The sequence below is a fragment of the Salminus brasiliensis genome, chromosome 12, assembly GCF_030463535.1.
Source record: "Salminus brasiliensis chromosome 12, fSalBra1.hap2, whole genome shotgun sequence".
Taxonomy (NCBI): domain Eukaryota; kingdom Metazoa; phylum Chordata; class Actinopteri; order Characiformes; family Bryconidae; genus Salminus; species Salminus brasiliensis.
In genome coordinates this window covers 22,603,868-22,626,681 of record NC_132889.1, presented here as the reverse complement: position 1 = coordinate 22,626,681, position 22,814 = coordinate 22,603,868, and the positions used below count along the sequence as shown (strand labels likewise).

Sequence of the window (22,814 nt, the reverse complement as noted above, 5' to 3'; positions counted from 1 at the left end):
CAGTGGTGGCTCAGCGCTTAGAGCTCCGGGCTATTGATAACAGGGTTGTGGGTTTGATTCCCGGGCTCGGCAAGCTGCCACTGTTGGTCAAGGCCCTTTACCCTCTCAGCTCCCTGGGTGCTGGAGTTGGCTGCCCACCGCTCTGTGTGTGTGTGTGTACTCACTATCCCAAGTTCACTTGTGTGTGTTCACTACCACAGATGGGTTAAATTTGGAGGACATGGATGAATGTCGGACATAGGTCACATTAAAAGTAATCTGCAGTCTGAATTTAACTTTACCTGTCTAATAATAGCCAGCATTGACATTAATGTTTGCTTTATTTCATCTTCATATCGATCCTCTCTAAAGCCAAATCAACCAAATCATTACAGCCCAACTTACTAATTCAGACCAAACCGTTACAACTGAAACAATAGCTTTTACATCATGTGGCTTATTCACTCCACATAAGCTGTATTTAGGCTTCATAAACAATTATCACCAGATTAATAGCATACCAAACTACCAGCTGTTCCTCTAGTTCTAACCACAACCTAGTTTTGTAGTTCCTTGCTTTCAAGCTAACAAATACTGTACAGCTCATACCCCTGAGTCCTGTTTGTGAGATATCAAAACAGCCAGTGCTGATGATGCTTTTGTTGCCACACGCCATCTCCAACAGGGCCGGTCCACTTCTGCATGAGTGTCTTGTGTCAGTCATGCGGCTGAAAATGTCTGGGATTGAATATGATCCCCTTGGCTTAGGAGGGGGTGAAACGCGCTCCCCCATTTGCCTGCGTTGCGCCTCTGATTGTGAGGCCAGTGTTATCTGTGGCGTTGTATTTAATGGGGTGTAATGCGATTATCTAAATCCTCCATTACTCTGCAAGAGGAGGGAGCGTAAGGCCCGTGACAGCACACACACCCCTGCTCTCGCTCCGGCAAAAGGAGTGGCGGAAGAGGATTCTCCACGCTGTCCTCCGCCTAGAGACCGCACAAGAGCTGCTTGGGTGTGTGTATATAAACATAGAAAAATATATTGTTACTGTCATGCAAAAACCTCTTATCTCCTAAATGGTAACTTTACAGCAGAAGGGAAGAATCTTCTCAGCTTTCAATGGAAGCCAATGTGAAAATACATAGTATTTTTGGAGCATTTCTATTGGTCGGTTCAACAAGAAAATCTGGGGTAACGTAAAAAAAAACACTCAGATTCACACTGTGTCAAAAAAGATACAGCAATTCTCTCTCTCTCTCTCTCTCTATATATATATATATATATATAAGAATAGAGAAGCGAAAAGGATAGAGAGAGAACATCGTCCAAATTAACAGGAAAGGTGTCAGTGTCATGCTGAGCTTTCACAGGTGTGTGAATTTACACCTGTATTCATTTGTACATTTCATGCATAAGGAATTCATATGCATAAGGAAAATTCAGGTCCTCTGAGAAGCCTGATGTATATATTGGAAAGAGATCAGTGCCCTACCTCTACCTATACTACCAGCTTTTGGTTGCACTGAATATGCACACTCTTATTAGGCAACCAAGCAATGCATACACACGAGAAATGCTATATGCTGTTAAAATGTAGCAATCCATAAATCGGTACTTAATAAATGATTGTGTTATAACTAGCTTACAGCTGATTCAACCCACCCCAAAATCTTATCAAAGATCTTATCTTATCTTATCTTATCAATCTTATCCATGCCAAATATGTCACTGATCCTGCACAGTATGGCACCTTGGGGGTGCAAATTCTGCCCCAGAGAAGAGCAAACACCCTTGTGTGGACCCACAATTCAGCTTTTGTAACCACTTAAGTGACATATTAGTTTAATAGTAGTTGCTGAATCATTGTCTGCAGTTCCTGGATAATAAGTGTTAAGATTAAAAACTGAATAATACACCTGTGGATTAAAGGATTGATATGATGTGTTTTAGTTAAAGATCACCTCAAAGTAATAGCCACACACAATTTACACCTTACGGGGACTTGAGATAAATATTCCTTATTCCTTATGAATATACTTGACATGATTATGTCTTGTGAGGACTTATTTTAAATGTGCCTTGTGAGGACATAACATAAAATATTCTTTGTGAGGACTTGATGATCATAATGTGCAACTGTAGTATTAAACAGCATTGTGGTTGGTGTAGCATAGTGGATAACAACATTGCCTCCCCAATGGAAGCCTAGGGTTTGATTCCCCGGCAGGCAAACCCACTCTACGCCAATAAGAGTCCCTAGCCCAGACTGTTAACACTACATTCACCTACCTTTGTAATGAGATTTAAAAAACATAAGTTGCACTGGACAAGAGCAACAACAAAATGCACAAGATATTTGCTAGTGTGGCTTGGCAAACAACTAAATGACGTTACAATGAAATTGTATATTATATTTAAACTGTAAAAATGGGAATACTTCTCTGTGTTAGGCCTTATCCTCACCTTAACCTTAACCATAACCTAAACGTAACCTAACCCTAACCATAATAGAATGGAACAAAATGGGTGTCTACCCATCAATTCCTTTATTAGACACTCCATAACAGAGAAAAGCAGCATGAATGTAGCTGTTAGACGCTGTTTTCTCAATTCGTTTGCGAGTACAGGGCAAGCATGGCATACATGGCTGGGCTGTGTGTATTTGGCAAGTTAGCGCCATCAGTGGACTTGAGTCATACTTTATATATAACATATGGTACGAATTGCAAATGGTACGAATTTCTTGGAGTGCTCTAGTCGTGTATGTGCTGATTTTATGGGATCTTTAAGGGATTGCAAGACTGGCACTTTGGAGCAAGTTGGTGCTGCTGGTAGTAATGCCGTAAGTATCACAGTAAAGTGTCAATCAAATGAATCTGTTCATTCATTATTTTCCGAACTGATGACGGCAGGATTAGGTATACTGTGCAAAGTTCTTTAGTTCTTTAGCAAAATCATGGTCTGGACTTTCAGGTGTGAAAAAGCCCTTAGAGACTGCATCTGCCCATCCATTGGCATGCATAGTTGGTATTAGTCATCCTCTAGGCCTCGGTAAGTGGTTACCAGCTGTTGATTGTCCTGAAATGTTGACAAGATATGACTTGGGTGAAGGTCCAGTTTCAACCTAACAGCGACACTGATGTGTATATAATCTCAGCAACACCTTGGTGCCTAGTCATACCATATGGCGCTACCATGTCTGTAAACACTAAGCGCATGTTGAGAATGATCGGTCACTCAAATAATATCTGCTCGTCAGCGTGCCTGCGGTCAGAAAGTGATCAATGATGAATGGGGTAGACAAATTGGGCCTGACAACAGATACACCGCAGTCTGTAATTGTACACCGACACAGCAGACCTACCAGGCGGATGAATAGTGTAAGCGCAGTACGGAGTATGGAGTTTAAGTGCGGGGGTCAATGTTTCTAATAAAGTGGCCAGCGAGTGCGCACGTTGTTGTTTTTTTTAGGGTGGAATTGGCTTGTGCTATGCATGCTGTGGGGTTGTTATCTCGGCGTGTACTACAGAGCAGAGTTCTCATATTTCCACCTGCTCTCCTCACATCCTCTCAGCCTCCGACTGCCTCCAGGCACTCTCACTCTCACACACACTCACACTCACACACAGCAGCAGCAGCAGCATGTGTGAGAGAAGAGCCCCTGCTACTCTGTTTGTTTGCAATGCAGCAAGCAGCCACAGTATCCTATCAATAGGTCAGACCATTGTAATTATCTTGTAGCATCTTGTGCCAGATAGGAGTGTGTGCGTGTATGTGTGTGTGTGTGTGTGTGTGTGTGTGACTGGGCAAATCACCATGGAATACTTCTCTCATCAGAGTGCTCTTTATCTAAGAACAGGTGTTGTGCGAATAGAGGCAGAAGGAGAGAGAGAAAGAGACCAAAAAACCAGTGTGTGTGTGTGTGTGTGAGTGTGTGCGTGTGAGAGAGAGAGCGAGAGAAAGAGAAACGCACACAGGGCCGCACCCCTCTACACTGCTGCTGTTATTATAATGATAATCACTATTTGTCACCTGCGGCGGCCATTTGTACCTTTTTACACACGCTGTAGGAAGATACATTAGCTTGGGTGTGTAGGTGTGTGTGTGTGTATCTGGGTGTGTTGACAGTTTGTGTGTGTGTGTGTGTGTGTGTGTGTGTGCGGGCATCCATATGGGCGTGTGTGCGCGCATGCGAGCATTCGTGCTCACTCTCGCAGAATGAATAAATAGATAAAAGATATAAATAAATATATAAATAACGATTACATGCATAGCTCTGGGTGCTTGGCAACTGAATCCCTCGGTTGCCAAGGCAACGGGTGCTGCAGAATGGGAGGTGATTGGCAACTGTGACAACGAGGAGGGAGTGACTTTTGACCTCCTTCTCTGGCAAGGAGAAAGAGAGGAGGAATGGAAAGAGGGAGTGAGAGAGAGAGAGAGAGAGAGAGAGAGAGAGAGAGAGAGAGCACAACAATCAATACTATAAATATTCATTCAAAACAACCTCTCCTCTCCTCTCCTCGTACCTTGCCTCATTTGAAACCTCTCCCACTCTCCAGCGGAGGCACACACGCTCTCCTGTTTCAGCTTAAACACGCAAGTTTGGCACACAGAAGTGCACATGAGCGCACACACACACACACTCACAAGTACATGCACACACGAGCACACGCAAGCTCATTCAGTAACATGCAGGCACACTACTACCCCATTTATGCTCAATTTAATATGAATCTGATGATTGTTCTTTACATTTTGTCGAAATTGGGATATACACGATATGGACAAAAGTATTGGGACACCTGCTCATTCATTGTTTCTTTCGAAATCAAGGGCAATCAAAAAAGAGCTGCTTATCCTGCTTTTGTTGGAGTAACTGTCTCTACTGAGGTCAGGATGTTTGATGATCATCACCCCACCTCATCCCCATTTCCACAACTCCCAACTTATCCCAGAATTAGGGAATGGAGCACCATCATTCCAGAGAAGTGTGTCCCTGCTCCACAGCTCAATCCTGGGGAGCTTTATACCCCTCTAGCCAACGCCTGGAGAAAGTGAACAGGTGTCAACAGGGTTTTTGTCTCTGTGTCTTGTCATCAGTCCTGTTTCTTTCCATATTTGGCTAGCCTCTGGCATTGTTAACAAACTAGCTAAAGAAACGTAATCAGTGATGGTCTGTATTAGTCATATTGGTCATATTGCCAATAGGTTCATGTTTGTCTGCTCCAGAGCATCCTATTCTATTGGCAGTGCTTCTGTAGAGGGACAAGACAAGCTGTGTGTGTGTGTGTGTGTGTGTGTATGTGTCAGCAATGGATGCAACTTAAAGTATCTGTGTCCGTTAATTAGAAGGGGTGTCCACAAACATTTGGACATATTTTGTATGTACCCCGATCAGCTATAACAGTAACACCACCTGCCTAATACTGAGTACCCCCCACCTTGTGCTGCCACAATAGATCTGAGCATTTAAGGCATAGACTCCACAAGACCTCTGAAGGTGTCCTGTGGTATCTGACACCCAGATGTTAGCTGCAGCCCTATGAGTCCTGTTAGTTGCGAGGTGGGCCCTCCATGCAGCAATGAGCCTTAGGTGCCCATAAACCTGTTGCCACTTCACCGGTTGTCCTTCTTTGGATCACATTTGGTAGGTACTGACCACCGTATACCAGAAAAACCCCACAAGACCTGCCTGAAAAAAAGGAGCAGGCTCACTTCTTATAAGAGACCACAAGCTTATTTTCGCTAATAATAATTGGTAGTTGCAGGCTGTGATTTTTGGAACCATGTGTAGTTGCTAATTTGGGCTTGTTGCATGATACTGTCTCTCTCTACCATCCCTGTGTAATACATAGACATTTTCCCCATCAAAATCCCACCATTTACAGACCATCACTGATTATGTTTCTTTAGCTAGTTTGTTAACAATGCCAGAGGCTGGCCAAATATGGAAAGAAACAGGACTGATGACAGGACACAGAGACAAAAACCCTGTTGACACCTGTTCACTTTCTCCATCTTGAGTATCAGGGTTATATCTAGATAAGGCCAATGCAAGTGTAAACACGCCCAAGATGCGTTTACACCAGATCACACAAATCCCATCACTCAAACTACTGCAGGAGGTGGTCTTAGACACATTTGAGCCTCATTATGGCAGCGTAAATGCATCCGTCTCTCCTATGACACATTCAACAAAGAAAACCCCTCCCAGCACAACTCAAACATCAATAATAATTGCAGCATGGTGAGCGAATTTGCATATTACACAGCAATCAGATTTCAGTCTGACTGACCTGACATACATTTGACTACCTGTTTCTTTTTTTAAATATATATATATATTTTTATATTCTTCATACATATGTATATTAATTAATCAAGTGGTCTGTCTCTCATACATTTGTGGCAGGATCCCTGTTTGGGGCCTTTTTTTGTTGTTTTTGTAGAGCCTAAGTCGCTTCCTTTGGACCCGTCTCCAGATTACGTTCTCCAGAGTGACTTCCAATCTAATCCTACCTACTCTATTTTTAATTTAAACATATTTACTTATGAAATTCATAAAAATTTTAAAATGCTTTTCCCATTTTTTATTTTTAATAAATGAAATATGAAGCCTTTGTTAACAGCACTTTACAAAGTAAGCTCTATGTTAGCTCTGCTTTTCTGTCATTGATTTTTATTTTTACAGCAAAGTCAAAACATTTTTGTTCTGAAAACACACATACACACACTCACTATTTCACACTTGCATGCTCAGCAGAGCCTCAGTGATCTGTGAAGCATCACCATCTTCCTGTCACACACACACACACACATACTATCTTTTCCATCACCCTCTTCCCCTGTCACTTTCACACACCCTCTTTTGCCTATAGACCTGGACCCTGTAGCACGCATGCATGTCCCCTCTCTCTTTCACTCTGCATGGCTAAACTAATAAGGATGTGATTAACTGTGTTGTAATTGCTCTGTAATCAGTGTTAATTAGCACTGAGATACTGCAGTAGGGCCCAACAATGGCAGCGCCATCTCAGCGCCTCAGAGCGGACCACTTCCCCTCACTGTGGCATTGGAACACATCCTAAACGGCCACACAGCTGTATAATGTACACACACACTGTGTATTTCTGCTAGTCTGCTAATCAATGGTATCCTGTTTGCGCAAGTGTATCTCTGGATACTTTAGATGCGTAGCTGTCACAGGGATGGGGGGAGTTTAACTGCAAAATGATAAACAACATTAGCATCATTTTTCAATCACAATGTGTCAGTGTCAGGTACAGTGTAATCAGTGGCAGTCAGTGGGTAACAGCATCACCTTCCGAGTGGCAGACTAGGGTTTGATTCCCTGTTTGGACAGGTACACCACGCTGGAACAACAAAGGTCCTTGGGCAATACTCCTAACTCTACATTCACCTTCAGCCAAATGCTGGAAAAAAGCTTTTGGCTGATGCTCTTATGCAGAGTAATTTATGTTTCAATCATGTTACATAAGTAGGCAAATGTAGAGTTAGGAGTCCTGCCCAAAGACCTTTAGTTTGCATGTCTAGTGTCCATACTTTATAGGCCTGGCACTGTAAATGGGAAAATGGGCTACCACAGAGGTAGCGATGTTGGATGAGGCCGGTAGCCGGTATGCTACCAAGGAGGTAGCGATGTTGGACGAGACACTTGTCGATGTGCTATCACTGAGGTAGCTAGCTGTCTACCTTCCTTGCATCAGCCAATGCTGCATAAGAGCATTTGGCTGATGCTCTTATCCAGAGCGAATTACATTTGAATCAAGTTACACAAGTAGGCAAATGTAGAGTTAGGAATGTTGACCAAGTTTGCATTTCAGGTGTCTGTACTCAGGCTTTCCCATTTACAGGGCCAGGGCTGAGTATGGACACAAGACGTCCATATCCTAAAGGGGTAGCCAAAGCTAAACGTTACTGCACACCTGACTCGCTGGCTAGCTGACTAATTAATTGCCTAAGGAAAACAAGTAAAGTTGAGGCCAGTCTGCAACAGACTGGAACAGGCAGGGCAACGCAAGTCCCCAGCTTGCCTCCAGGTACAATAACCCCTGCCATGAATCAAAACGAACAATATTTCATAGGTAATAAACGTCATCTAAACTCCCTCAGAAAATTAGTGGCAGTGGCCTAAACATGTGACCTACTGCTCCTAACAATGACACACCCAGATGTGTGTTCAGCCTGCTTCTTGTTTGTTACAGTACAAACACTATCATGCCACTACCATGTCTTTATTTATCACTGCCATGTTGGGAATGGTCTGCCACCCAAATAATATGTAGGTGGTCAACAATAGGCCTGACATCATACAGTGACCATGAATAGAGTGGATGGTGGCTAGAAATGTAAGAAAAGGGGATCAAGTGGATCAGTTATGTAGGTGACTAAAGAAAAGTGCTCAACGTGTAGAAGCAACAGTGGTGTTTCTAATAAAGTGGGCATGAGTAAAGCTTTCAGCAGCAATAATTAACACTGGAAAAAAAGTATGTGGACAAACATCAAGCAGTTTACAAGTTTGTATTGAGAACCATTGGTAGACAATGTTGAATCAATATATCTCACACTTTGTCTGGAGGGTAGAATTATTATTACAAACATTACAGCACGATTACAGTGTAATAAATATTTATGAGTATTTATGCAAAGCTGTATACATATTTACATTTCAAATGCAACGTCTTGAATGTAATAAGACCATGTGCAAATGTAGCAGATAACAGATGATTATGTACGAGAGCGAAGGCTGCTGAAAAAGCAATGTTTGTATCGCGGCTCGTGGTGGTTTCAGTGTACGTATCATTTGTCTTGACTGTTTTCCAGTGAGGCGAATTTCACTTCATCTGGCCCGACGGAGCCGTGATGGAGCCAGCCTCCGAGTCACGTATGGACCTGTTTTTGCTTCTTTCTTTCTTTTTTTTTTCTTCCCCGGGTGGCGGGACATGGGAAGAGTCAGCAGGTAAGCCCTTCTGACAGGTATTGTGCGCTGCAGCTGGCCTCGGGACGCCCAGCATGTGCTGCCTCTGTCATGCCACCGCTTGGCCTTGTCACTCAAACATCACATGGCTGAGGCTGTCTGTCAACTCAGACAGATGCTACAGACGGCTTATTTGGATTTCAGTCCACCTCTAGGCTGCAGAGTGACACAAACCTAATTGCTAAGATTCTGACTTAATTGGGGTGTAGAAATACAACAATGCATCCATATGAGGGCAGAGAATTAACTGCACAGATTAACCATCATCAGTAAAATATGAGCTTTTTTTTATCTCAGGCTTTAATCAGACGTTGTTACTGTGATGTAAATACGGTGGTTAACATTTCCTGCACATTTTAGAGCACAGATTTGATTTATTTGCTGAATTTAACATAATATTGGGAGAAAGCTGCTATCAGAATGGGGACATTTTAGTCATTTTGAGAGTAGCGTGATTGTTGGTGGCAGACAGCTGGTTTCTCTAGTATTTCTAAAATTGCTGATCCCCTGGATTGTCAGCACAACAGTCTCCAATAAAGAAAAAAACATCCAATGAGCGACAATTCTGCGAACGGAAATACATCTTAAGCATCTCAAAATGCACAGCACAACGTCAGACTCTGAGGTGGATGGGCTACAACCGCAGAAAACCATGGTGGGCTCTACCACTGTCAGTCAAGATCAGAAAGCTGAGGATGCAACAGTGCAAAAAACATCAATTAAATGTTGCTAAAGAATCATCAGTCATTTACTTAAATTGTTGTGAGATCAGATCCTCCTATCCTTACACCCTAATGTATATTACACTTTACTTTAACAGGATTTTATATTTCTGCGCACAATTTCATTTGGAAGAGTTTTCTTGAATAACAGGATCATTCCAAATGCAGACTTCTGATTCGGAGGCTTTTGCTTCCTGCGTGTAGGCCTTGTTTTTTTGTAGACATTTAAATGCACCAGTTTCCTCTCTATGACTGTTTATTGTTTGCCTAGAGGAGAGAGGGCATAATTACTGCAAACTACATGTAGATGTGTAAAATGTCATGAACAGACGGAGGCCTTTTTTCTTTTTTGCTCTGTGTAGGTGTTTTATGGCACAACGCTATGCATAGCACCACCAACAAAAACACCCCATGCTGATTTGCACTCCTACACACACACAGACACATACACACTCACACACACAGGCCGTGCTGAAACACAGAGCTGCCTCTTTTAGTATAATGGTGGAATTGAAACTTAAAACATGTCTCTCTCTCTTTTTTTGGGCACTTATTCAGATTTTTTTTCAGGTTGGGTTCAAGTGATCTATCGAAACTTTTTTCGCACAGCTATATACAGCGCTAGGGTTGGTTGTTATGTGGTAGGTGTAGTTTGGGAGACATTGACTGAACAGGTAAGAATTTAGATGGAGGTGTAATATGCAGTAGCACTTAGCAATCTCAGTGTATACGGTGCTGAGACTGATGTGGTGCTAATGTTTTTTAAATGTGCTGTTTCACTTAAGGCTTATCACACAAACACGACTTCTGTTATGCAAGTTATTGGCAGCCTGTTCTCTGTGGCTCCTGCAGTTGACAAGGCCGCCGCCTGGTGCTCCTTTATTGAACTGCAAGCCGATTCGGCTCCTTAAGTCAGCTTTGTCCATTCAGCTCCTCTTTGCGGCTGTGAACAGCCTGCTCTATTGACCAGGTCACACATTTTCTCACACTGACTCAGATTTACCCCTCAGCCCTCAGAGTCGTGACCTGTTTTTCTGTTGCTTTTAACATCATGTGTCACTGTGTTTCCAGCTCTGTAACTCAAGAAATGTTTGTTTTTCTTGCCATGTCTGAACTCACAGTTTACCCGTTGATTAGATTTATGGTCACTGTCATGCTAATTTTTCACCTTTTGACCAAATTTGAATCTAGCAGTTGTTCTTTACATTGTTTTTTTTTTTTATTATGTTTTATGAAAAACCAATAAAATACTCCAAAATAGGATAAAAAGAAAAGATCTTTGAGAGAAAGAAAAAAACCAAATATATATATTTATATATTTATTTTTTATATATTTATATATTTTTGTTGCTTTTTTATAATAATATTATAAGTTTGACCATGGAGGATGAACCAAGTAATATACTTTATGTAATATAAGTTTGTAAGTTTATACTTTATGTAATATAGGAAGATCTGGACTGAACTACGTGAAACTGAACAAAAGGTGAAACTGAAGTCTGACTGCAGAGACAGCTTTTTCTAAAATGAAAATGTTTAAATTTTTAGGCTTGTATATTTATTTTTATTTTTTAGGCATTTCTCATCTTCCAGGCCTTTATAAAATGTGTAGAAATTTAGGTAGGTGTAAAATTTTTGTTCTACAACAAAGATATTTTTGTCTTGTTTTGACTTATCCTGTATAAAGAAATACTTATAATTTACCAACATTTCCAAACACTTCCGTGCAACGGATAACACCACTACCTGCCAGTGAGCTACCACACCATGTGGGAGATCAGGGTTCGATTCCCAGTCTGAATGACTATGCTGCACTACACCAATGAGAGTCCTTTGACAAGACTTCCAACACTATACTGGCCTACCTCTGTAATACGAGTAACCCTGTAAGTCGCTCTGGATAGGACCATAAGTTAAATGCCATAAATGTAAATAGGTCTTATTCACCAACCGTTTTTTAATTTCTTCTTAAAACCCACTTCAACAGTTTTCATGAAGATTCGGACACAGAGTTTTCTTATTTTACATTTATTCAATTTACAAACACATCAGGAATCTGACATTTTTCCCCAGAGCAAATCTAAGAAATGTTTTAGGAAGATGTTGGTGAATGAGCCTCGTTGCTTCTAATTTGTGAATTCAGCTACTTTTAAGCACACCCACTGCTGACACAGCTTAATTGCCATAGAAGGGAAAGAAATGCCAATGGAATGGCATACTGTAGAGCTGTAGCACATTAGCTTAAGGTCACCATGTTTAACTCCAAGCACCAGTTAGAAGGGAATAAAGCCCCCTTAATCAGGAGGCATGATGGCACAGCAGGTAGAGTGTGCTGCACAGCTTCAAGGGCCTGGTGCGGAGGGTTCAGTCCTCACCCTGTTCTCTGTCTGTGGAAAATTTGTTAGGTCCTCCGGGTTCTCTGGTGTCCACATGCTAGATGCTAGATGAACTGGTTACTGCTAATGTACTCCTAGGTATGTGTGTGTGTGTGTGTGTGGGATCCCTGTGATGAACGAGTGCCCTGTCCAGGGGTGTTCCTGCCTTGTGCCCGAAGGTTAGAGACCCACTGCGATCCTGACCATGAAGAATTGATAGAAGTTGCTTTTTATTTGAGTCCAGTTCCAAAATCCTCAACCTTGTTTTCTCCCTTATTTTTACCCTAGCAGGACTACCACCCGTCTCCTGTCTCCAGCAAAAGTGGGACTCAAAGGGAGCCTCATAAAACAGTATATCCTCAAACTTTTTGAGCTTTTGTGAGTAGTGTATTAGTATTAATGTATGATGTATTAAATATAGGGTTTATCAGGGCCTGTGTTCCCTGAACTGATGGAGCTCTATTCAATAACACTGGAATAAGTTGGAGTGAAGTTTGTGATCCAGACATAATGAACCGATCACTAGTGCTCTTGTGGCTGAATACAATCCTCAAAAATCCTCAAAGCAGTGTTGCAACATCTAATGTAAAGCCTTAAAGCCTAGAAGACTAAATGCTTGTACTGCAGCAAATGGGCACGACCCTTATTAATATCCTTGAGTTTGGATACGCAGCTGTCTACAAACTTTTGGATATAGTCTATAGTCTGTGTCTGTATTTAGTCCAGTGAATTTTACACAGGTTACACAGGTACCTGCTCAGATTTGCTGACATATCTTATTTTTTTAGCTTGTATTAGTAATGCTAACATCTAGGACACAAGTGAGTGAGGCCAATCAGGCCAATTTATATTGTTTAAAAGGTTATTTAATGCTAAAGTACTTTCTGAGTCTTATGTCAGCACAGTTTGGGTCCTTCCAGAGGTTTAGCACAGCTTAGGTCTGTCTCAATAATTACGAAATCGCCTAATCACACTTATTTAAGCTGATTGCAGTTATTTAAGCCAGCCTCATTCGTTTTCCATCGTCTCTTTCAATTACACAATCATATTACATTGCAACAAGCAGAATGTGAATTGTGATGGGTCGAGAAAAATACAAATGTCAATAAAAGAAAGAACTGAATGCATTCATTGAAACATGTCCTGAGGCTGGATTCACTAAAGTGTCTTGAGTTAAAGTGTTATGATAAATTGATATCTTTCAAAAATCTTCTTAAGATTTTTCTGATTTGTCTTTTTAATGTTTCACTTTTTTGCTGCTGTCCTATGAAAAACATGATTCTCTGTTTTATTCTGTTATTCGTTTTCTCCATGGTTTGAACCCTGTAGCTGCTCTTTACACTGTGTAAATATTCTGGATGAATGGACCAATAGAAATGCTTTAATTAATGCTTTTATTACTTGCAAAGAAAGTTAAGACCATTTTTGCCTTCTCCTGTAAAGTCATCATTTTGGAGATACATGTTTTTCATTGGACAGCGACGATATGTTCTTCAATATTTTCTTAACCCTACGATCATCTCACACTTGTCTTACGCTGTAAGAGTTCAGATGGTACGCCTCTACAAATGATCAGTTTAAATAGTTGAATTAGAGAATTAATGTCTAATTTAATGCGATTTAAAGTGGATTAAAGTCCACTGCATTTACCTGAATATTGACCTGACAATTCATTAAAAAAGTTATTTTGCATTGTTTATGTTTTTATTTTGCATGGTTTATTGTGTATGATAAGCTGTGAAATGCAGCATGAAAGACTATTGGACTATTGGAAAACAACAAAGAGTGTCTTAAAGCAACAGTCTTTTGGGGATTGGGGATTTAGAGACCTCTCTGGTGAGAATGTGCAATTGCATCGATCATGTGGAAGAGTACTCCTAAAATGTGCATCATGGTCTCCTAGCGGATTAATCTAAACACAAGGAGCAGATGAAGACTGAGTTTGCCGTTCTGATATCACCATGTTTGCAGTAGCTCTCACAGTTGCCGTCCCGTTTGTATCAGCGCCATTAGCAGCACAGTTATGTGCTCAGTTATGCAGGTTGCTGCATGTGACATTAGCATGTAAAGACATGGCCAGAAAAAAATCTCATTAAAAAAACCTACCAGACCACTCTGTTGTTAGAATGAATATAATAGACTATTGCAGGGATGGTCATGCAGCACACTGATACCATTTATGACAATATTTCCACCCCTCCCATCTCAGCAAGACTACTGCTTTCAATTGAAATGAAAAAATCTTAGGGACTGCTGCTTTAATAAAATAATGAATGACTTTTTAAAGAGAATATCTGAGAATGTCTAAGAACATTCTTATTTTCTAGACATTAATTCTGTAATTCAACTTTTTAAACTGGTCACTTTAGAGATGTCCTTTCTGAATCGTGAGGCCAAAGAAAATATTTCAGAACATATATTTTTGAGATTTTTTCTGAAGTTAAAAGTTAAGAAGCAAAAACCTGAAAATTCTTTAGATGTTTTGGATGATTTTTTTCAAAGAAAAGCACAAGAAGAATTTATTTCCTAAGACCTATTTGTGAATCCATTCCCTTTAAGTTAAGACAAAGTTGTAACTTTAGACCTGGTACTGGTTAGAGGGTAGAGCCAGTAAGGTTTATTAAGTAAGGAGCGAAAGCTAATGTTTTTACCATGTGTGCTCACAGAACAAGTGTTTCTGGCTCATTCACACTCTATAGAGACTAAATGTACACTTTGCTCGAGTCTGCAAGACAGCTAATCTTCCAGTTTTGCTGGTTTAGACATGCTCGGTAACAGTTGCATAAAATATGACTGAAAATAAATGATCCTGCAGTCTATGTGTCTATGATGAGTCTATGTTTTCTTAGCTAGGTTATAAGAAGCAGCAGTATAAATTAATCTTGTCCGAAAACAGAAAAAACTCTGTGTCTAAAGTCATTTGCTAATCAGATGCAGACACTAGGCTACATGAGGTCTGACTGAAATGGACCCTGTGGTGAAACCTTTAGAGCCAGAGGCTTTGTGAGATGAGCTACCAAACCTGTCAGACATCTTCAGTCGTGTTGCAGAGCTTGCAGTGACAGGCAGGACATGCCGGACACCCCGGTTTAACACAACCTCCCTACACAAAGAAACAAAGTGACGGGATTATCTGTCCACAGAATCATTTAAAGTCACAGAAAGGTTTTTTTTTCTATTCTAGGTATTTTATCAAGTCTCTTTGCTCAGAAGCCACATGTGGTACTTATGATAATGGTGCTCGCATGGATGTGGATCCTGATAGCTTGGCCTATGTGTGAGAATCCTTCCATTTCTCAGTATTTAGCCTGCTGCTACACTTGATGGAGAGGTTCTTCTTCGTTGCGAACGCTGGAGGACAGTGTCAGCTGTAAACCGGTCAGCCACTGGCTCAGGCTCAGAAGACAATGGGAAACTTGCATCAGCAATGAGAAAATTACCCCTCAGTTTGCGGGTGGGGTGATGCTAGTTCCAGGCATTTAATCACGTGATGTCCAAGTGTCTTTAAAAAAAATAACCAAATCCTACAACCTAAAAGACGTGTTAACTTTTTGATTTGCTGAACTTTCGGCTGTTTTCTGCTGTATGTCCATGGTGTATGTTTGTCATTTTGAACCCTGGAATCTTTTGAACAGATTTGAAGAGGCCTGTTTTAGGCCCTCAACAGTATTTTAACACATATATATATGATCGATTATTAACACATATATATATATATATGATCGATTATTAACACATATATATATATATGATCGATTATTTATTGGGTTTTATTTACATATCACTGCTGTCCAATGAAAACCATGTATCTCCATTTATTTCTGTTTTTAGTTTTCTCCCTGGTTTGAACCCTTGGAATAATTCTGGATGAATAGACCAATAGAAATGCTCTGGATTGACTGGAATAAACTCTTATTTTACATTAACTTCTTGTTTTTCATTGGACAGTGACAATTTACAAACATCTAACTAGTGATAAATGACTATCTAGGTCAAGACAAAAAATGAAAAAAATGGAAAAGAGATGGGGAAAGGACATAAAGGTACCTTTTTATATAAAACATGAAATCATACATACATACATAAGCTAAATACAAGCACACTGAGATCTTATATAGGTTACACAGACAATACAGGTTATATAGACAATCTGTAATAGCAGATTATATTGGAGTCCAGGCTTCTATTGTCTTGGGCTAATTTTATTTAACTATGCAGTTCACCTGTTTTTACATATATATTTATACTTTATATAACTTAATAAGCAAAGCATTATTGTTTCTTTTAATATTTAATAATATTATATTCATAATAAAGGATGATCTCCACCCCACCTCATCCCCAACCCCTCACCTGATCCCAAAAGTATTGAATGGAGGACCATCATTCCAGAGAACACAGTTCAATGCTGGGGGGCTTTATACCCCCACGGCTGGCATTAGACAGGATTAGGCATTAAGTTTATGCTTATCTCCATAGAGTCCTATTATACTGGCAATACTTCTCTACAGGGACTAGACAAGCTCTATGTCAGAAATGGGTGCAACTTAAAGTAGCTGAATGCATTCATTAGAAGGGGTATCTGCGAACATTCAGACATATTGTGTAGATTTCTAATACGTACATTCTGTTATATCCCCATTATGGATAGTTCACTCTTTGAAAAAGGGTTTTTCCAGGGTTCTTAAATAATGGCAGTGGTTCTAGGACCATGTTTTTTGCCTGGTTAAAGAGTTCTTTAGTGGTGGAAAAACTTTTGTAGAGGGTTTTATCTATATAAAGGCTCAACGTTTTTTTGGGGTAGACTCAAACTGGTTTGTTACACAAAGATAAAATAACATAAATAAAAACATATTTAAAGTGAATATGAACGTTGCAAGTCATTCAAGAGCACATTCATTGATTTGACTGTTTTTTCCTGCTGATGCACACCAACCTGTAAACTGTCAGGTTTAGTAGGTCTGTTACAGCGGGGAAATCAGCTAACTGTGCTGGACTCTGGCCCCTGTTGCCCATCCCGATCTCATACCTAGTTTATTTAATCAGTCCTTCATTACAGCAAATCAGGAGAGCTGTTGGTAGAACTGAACTAACCCATGCAGTGGTTGGAGTTCACAGATTCATTCTAACCTGTGGACATAAGTATTGGGACACCTGCTCATTCATTGTTCCTTTTGAAATCAAGGGTATTTATACAGAATTTATATTGCTTTTACTGAAGTAACTATCTCTACTGTCCATGGAGGGCCATCTACTAGGATTTGGAGCATTGTCATGAGGATCTAATGATTTGATTGCATTTAGCGACATGAGTGTTTGTGAGGTCAAGATGTTGGACGATCACCACCACACCTAATCCCCAACTCCCCAGCTCATCCAAGAAGTACTGGATGGTACTGGATGCTGCACATCTCAATGCTGTGGGGGGGCTTTATACCCCTCTATCCGCTCCAGAGAGTCCTATTCTATTGGCAGTACTTCTCTACAGGAATGGACAAGCTGCGTGTGTGCATTTTCACTTCTGTGTCAGCTTAAAGCAGCTGAATGCATTCATTAGAAGGGGTGTCCACAAACATTTGGACACGTGGTGTTTGAAGATTTGGACGAGACTAGCCGATCTTTTTGTTAGCATCGAGTTCCGCTGTTTTTCATGCTCGTGCCTTTGTTGCTAAGGGGCGGGGCCGAGCCGAGGGGCGTGTGTTCGGGGGCGGGGCCAAGACTGCGACGGCGTCAGCAGCAGCTAGCTCAAGCTTTCAGTGCTCTGCAGGGAAAAAAACAGGTGAAAACGTGGCGCGTCGTGGACAAATATTAACTAAATCGGCCTTATTCTTGGAGGTGGAGCATGACTTCGGTTCCCCGGCTTGTCCGTGGTGGCGAGTAGTCTGTGGAGGACTCGCTTTGGGAGACGGGCTGCTGTCTGCTCTGCTCTGCTGTGCTCTGCTCTGCTAGCTGACCGGCTAGCTGCAGTAAGTTTGTGAAGTGTAGAGGCGGCGGCGGCGGCGGAGGAGGAGGAGGAGGAGGAGGAGGAGGAGTAGAGGAGAGGAGACGGCGGCGGCGGAGAAGGCGAAGGCGAAGAAGCTACACCGACACTTATGCGACTGAAATAAGGTAGCGGGCAACTGTTTGTGCTGTGAAACGTCCACTTTCCTCTCACAGAGAGCTGCGTTTCTTATGTAAGTGAAATCTTGTGACGGCAACACGACCCTGCCGTTACCTAATGGTACTGAGAGAAAGAGGGGGGCTCGACTGGTCCGCTCACTGGAGCAAAGCAGCCCGAGGGCTCTGTCGCTCATAACTGAGGCGAATAGCTGCTTTTACGCAATCACTTCCAGTCAGAAATCTGCCTGTGGTGGTGGTGGCGGCGTGTGAAGGGCTGTAAACGGCAGCTATGGCTGCCTTCCCCCTCACAAAAGCGTCAGCCCTGCATCAGTACGCGCCTCTGAGATGCTCCAGCTAGGCACGCATTATTCCACACGCGCACGGAGGTGTGTGCTGGTGCAGATGTGAGACTGGCCTGGAGAACCGTGTTCTCAGAAATCGACGTATCTGTGCTGGAGCTAAGGGCTATGGGGAGATTACATGGCATTCTGCTTTGCTAACCACCTGTCAAAACAGTATATACAGACCGTTAGCTACATTGCATGTCCAAATGTTTGTGGACACCTCCTCTAATGAATGCATTCAGCCATTGCTGACACAGATGTGTAACCGCTCGCGCACACACCCACAGCTTATCTTCTCCCTGCAGAGAAGTATTGTTAATAGAGCAGGACTCTCTGAATGGCCTAATGTCAGGCGTGGGCTAGAGGGGTATGAAGCCCCCCTCTCCCCGATCCCTCCACCACTGAGCTGTGGAGCAGTTGATCTCTGTTCTCTGGAATGATGGTGATGCTCCATCTGCTACTTTTGGGATGAGTTGGGGGTGAGGTGGCATGGTGATCATCCAACACCCTGACTTAACCAATGCGCTTGTCGCTGAATGCAGTGAAACCCTTACAGCGATGCTCCAAAAACCGTAGAAGGCCTTCCCTCTGGATAGTAGAGACAGTAGCTCCAGCTCCTTTTTTAAGATGTCTCAATACTTTTGTCAGTATAGTGTAGCAAAGCAGTTACCCACTCACTGGTCTTTATCCTGTATGCCAATATATACTTTATTCTAAGTAAAATTAGTATATATGTATATATCATATGTTCTCTCTAGTGATTCTTAGGTGGAGAAATGCCAGCTTTATCCAGCCTCCCCCTCCTGTCCACTAGATGTGCTCTTTTTCTGTTGTTGCAACTGTCTGTTACAGGGCATAAGAATTAGTGCCACGGGTTGACATGACTGACGCTGAATTAGTCATTGTGTGGATGTTTTCTGAGTGATGTTAACTAAAGCAGCACCCAGGATCACAGTGGGGATTCTTCAGGAATGATTCCTCACATTCCTTCACTCTCCTCGTCCACAATTCAGCCTCTCTGCCCTAACAAGAATTGAGCAATGTCCGGAAAAGCTGCAGCACTAACAGTAGTTAGTGTCCATTGTTGCATGAGTGTGGCATTTTTAGTTTACTTGAGGCAGTAAGCCCGTTCAGGTCTGCATCAGGAACATCTTTGACTGTTGGCTGTATAAATTCCCATACACTGCCATACCAGTGCAGGATAGAGCTGTCACTAGAGGCAGGACGTGTGAGCATTATTTATTAATATTGAGATAAATCTAAGGTAATCAGTGATGGCGTCAGTACTTACATTTACATTTATGGCATTTAGATGGATTTGGCTCTTATCCACAGTGACCTTTATTTGAATCATGGTACACAGGTAGGAGATTATTGCATTGAGAGTCTTATTAGTGGAGTGTAAAGAGTTACTGTTGGTTCTTATTGTTGTACTGTTGTATTGGTAAAGGGTATTCATAGGGCTTTATGGTAACTGTAAGCCTTTTTTATAGTTTGTAGTTTTGAAAGAAGACCGAAACAAAATTTGACTTTCAGTAAATGCTTAATTTAAAAAAACATGACACTGTGATAAAAATGTATACTCATGGGTGTGTCTTCATTCATGCCGATTCATTAAGAAGGTAAATTTGAATCTATTTTTTAATTTAAATCTATTTTTTAAATTATTCATTCAGTCATATATGTTTAACTATTATCACGGTGTCATGACAGCCCTGGGGCAAGATCATATCCAGTAAGATAGTCCTTTTCACATTTCCACAGTTAACTACATTGTTTGCCTGCAGAACCACACCGCCACGCTTACATGTGTAACCGTCACAGTGGACTTTTGTCTTATAGCACAACAAGAGTCTCAGTTCCGTGATTAAGGAAAAAATGCCATTGGTTTATCTCTTGAACTGGCAGCTATTCGCTTGATCATTGGCCTTTCTGTGCTGCGTTAATCATTGTGCTATTGTTGCCGCATTGTCAGCTGCATACCTGCCTGGATAAATAATTTAAACCATTCTTAGGGAGTGAAGTATTGCTCCTCCTTAATGCTGACACTGGAAATAGGCTTATGAGGTTTTAGCTCATTGTTTTTCTGGCGTAACCTGATTATGTGGAAACATAGTACTTTGACCGGCCTGAGCAGAAAGGCTGATTAACAGTAATTTTGGCTGGAAATGCTGTGGGTTTTTTTTTTTTTTTTTTTTTTTAAACCAGTACCTGACCTCGTTTGCAGGATCAGACACTACAGGGGGTGATAGTATTTTCTAAAATGATTATGTCAGTGAATTACTGTGGTCCAGGTCAGAACATTAGAGCATTAGATAAACCTATTGAGGCCTATGAGATAACGGATATCTGACTAGTAGTTTTGTGATTAGGTCAGAGTCAGTGCCAGGCTCAGGCAGGGTTTCAAGCGCTTGTGTTTAATCTGACAGATTAGCATTTATGGTAAAAAAAGAAAGAAAGAAAGAAAGAAAGTGTACGTTGCAGAATGTATGCATGTATTCAGGTGTGTGCATGCGTGCGTGCAGTCTGAGAATGAACTGAAGAAACACTGCAGAGTTTCAGTGGCGCTCTCGTGTAGTGTACTAAAAGGCATTGACCCTACTCTCCCACTCTGTAATGAAAAACACACTCATTCCATTGTATGAATCTGCTCTCATTTGACCTTTTTAAATGTTTTTTTTAATGATACGGTGTACAATGACATGGTGTACATCTCCAGTCACTTCCAGATCCAATCATTTTCCTTCCATATCAGTAGTGAATAGCTCTTTTTATCAGTGCTCTTTCAGTGCTTGTGGGAACAGAGCGCTGGCTGAACCAGTATGTGTCGTTTACTGGAGGAGGCATTCATGCTGCTCCATCTGTAGTCTGTAGCAAAAAGGAGAAATGCAACAGTTATGACCCAATGATTCAGATAAAGAAATAAACCTAATATATATGCGTGTTCCACAGGTGAGCGATGGATACGAGAGAGTTGTCCGTGGTGGCTGGAAGCTTCATCGGGTTCCAGCTTTTCTTCTCTGGCGTCAGCCCTCTAGTGTCGGCTGTTTTAACAGAGGGCTATGGAAAACTCCCACCTCATAAGCTCAATGAGTGGAACTCCAGGTACTAAACACACACACACACACACAGATTTTTAAGTTTAACATTGTGTAAAACCTTCCATGAATCTGGCTATTGTTCTTTACATTGGGCCAAGACTTCATGATAAATGGACCAACAGAAATGCTCTGAAATGACTTGGAATAAAACATTTTTGCATCGACTACCATTGAAAGTTAAGAAGGTTTTTCAATTCTGTGTGGTTAGTTCCGGGTAGTGGGTCTGGGTCTTGGGCAACAAAACATTGATGGAGGGAGGTGCCTACCTGAAGACCCCTTAGAAGTAAATAGTTAGTACATGGATGTACTAACTACACCCCCCCCCCCTAGTCTGAGTACTTGTTTTGTACATCTGGATCCTTGTCAAGCCAGTATCGGACCATAGTGGTTGAGGTGGACTTAACCCTGCAAAGCACTTATGGAGGGAAGTGCCTAGTTGATTATGCTGGTGAAGAGGTTGTAATTTAGTTGGTGATTAGAATAGGGGTGAAGGGGATGGGATGGGATTTCACTTTCCCTCTCCTGAAAAGTTGCCCTTTTGAAGGTATTTCCAGGACATACAGAGACAAAATATATTGTCAAATAAAGGGGCTGCAGTGTCCACATAGCAAATTTGCCAGTGGTAAATAAACACCATGAGTGTTACATTTAACACAGTTGTTGGTGGCATGTGGCTTTGTTTATCATGGTGGTGGGTAATAAAAAAGCTGCTCTGACCAGGATCCATAGTGCAGGGCTTGTGTACAAACTAAGAGCAGATTATCTAAATGTATTGTTGTATATTGTATGTAACTCCGGCCTGTTACATACAATACGTTTTACTGCATACTGTATTGCTGTATCACCCTCTGCTCCCCATGCTAGGCCATGCTATTTGAAAAGGTTTATCCTCATCAAATAGGTACAATGGCATTTTTTTTTTTGTTTATTTGGATCATGTTAATGTTTGGGGTGTAACAATCAATCATAATTTTGCATGATATTTTAAAGATGACGATGAATTGTGGACAACAGGCATCCGGTTACTCCGGTTAATGTTATGGTTGCATTTTCAAACACCAAACCAACATTCACCTTTTCGGCTTACTGCGCATTCTGGAAAATCTGCAAATACTGGAAATTCAGAGACAGTTTTTCCAGGCATCAGCAATGGAAATGAGAAATGCCTCAAAATTCCTGGAGATATTAGTGAGCT

General features: G+C 41.3%; 1 protein-coding gene across 2 annotated transcripts in view; it reads left to right on the top strand.

Annotated features, from left to right (window-relative positions):
- The window catches only part of tlcd4b (TLC domain containing 4b), a 60,880-nt gene that overhangs the window by 16,258 nt on the left and 21,808 nt on the right, over positions 1-22,814 (top strand). Inside the window, exons 1-2 of one of the 2 annotated variants that reach the window (XM_072693111.1) lie at positions 17,801-18,183; positions 21,471-21,623. In XM_072693111.1, the coding sequence (XP_072549212.1) occupies positions 21,478-21,623 (146 nt within the window). In that variant the 5' untranslated portion in view covers positions 17,801-18,183; positions 21,471-21,477. Of the gene's footprint in view, positions 1-17,800; positions 18,184-21,470; positions 21,624-22,814 lie in introns of those variants that run through there. The other variant, XM_072693112.1, reaches the window with a different exon arrangement.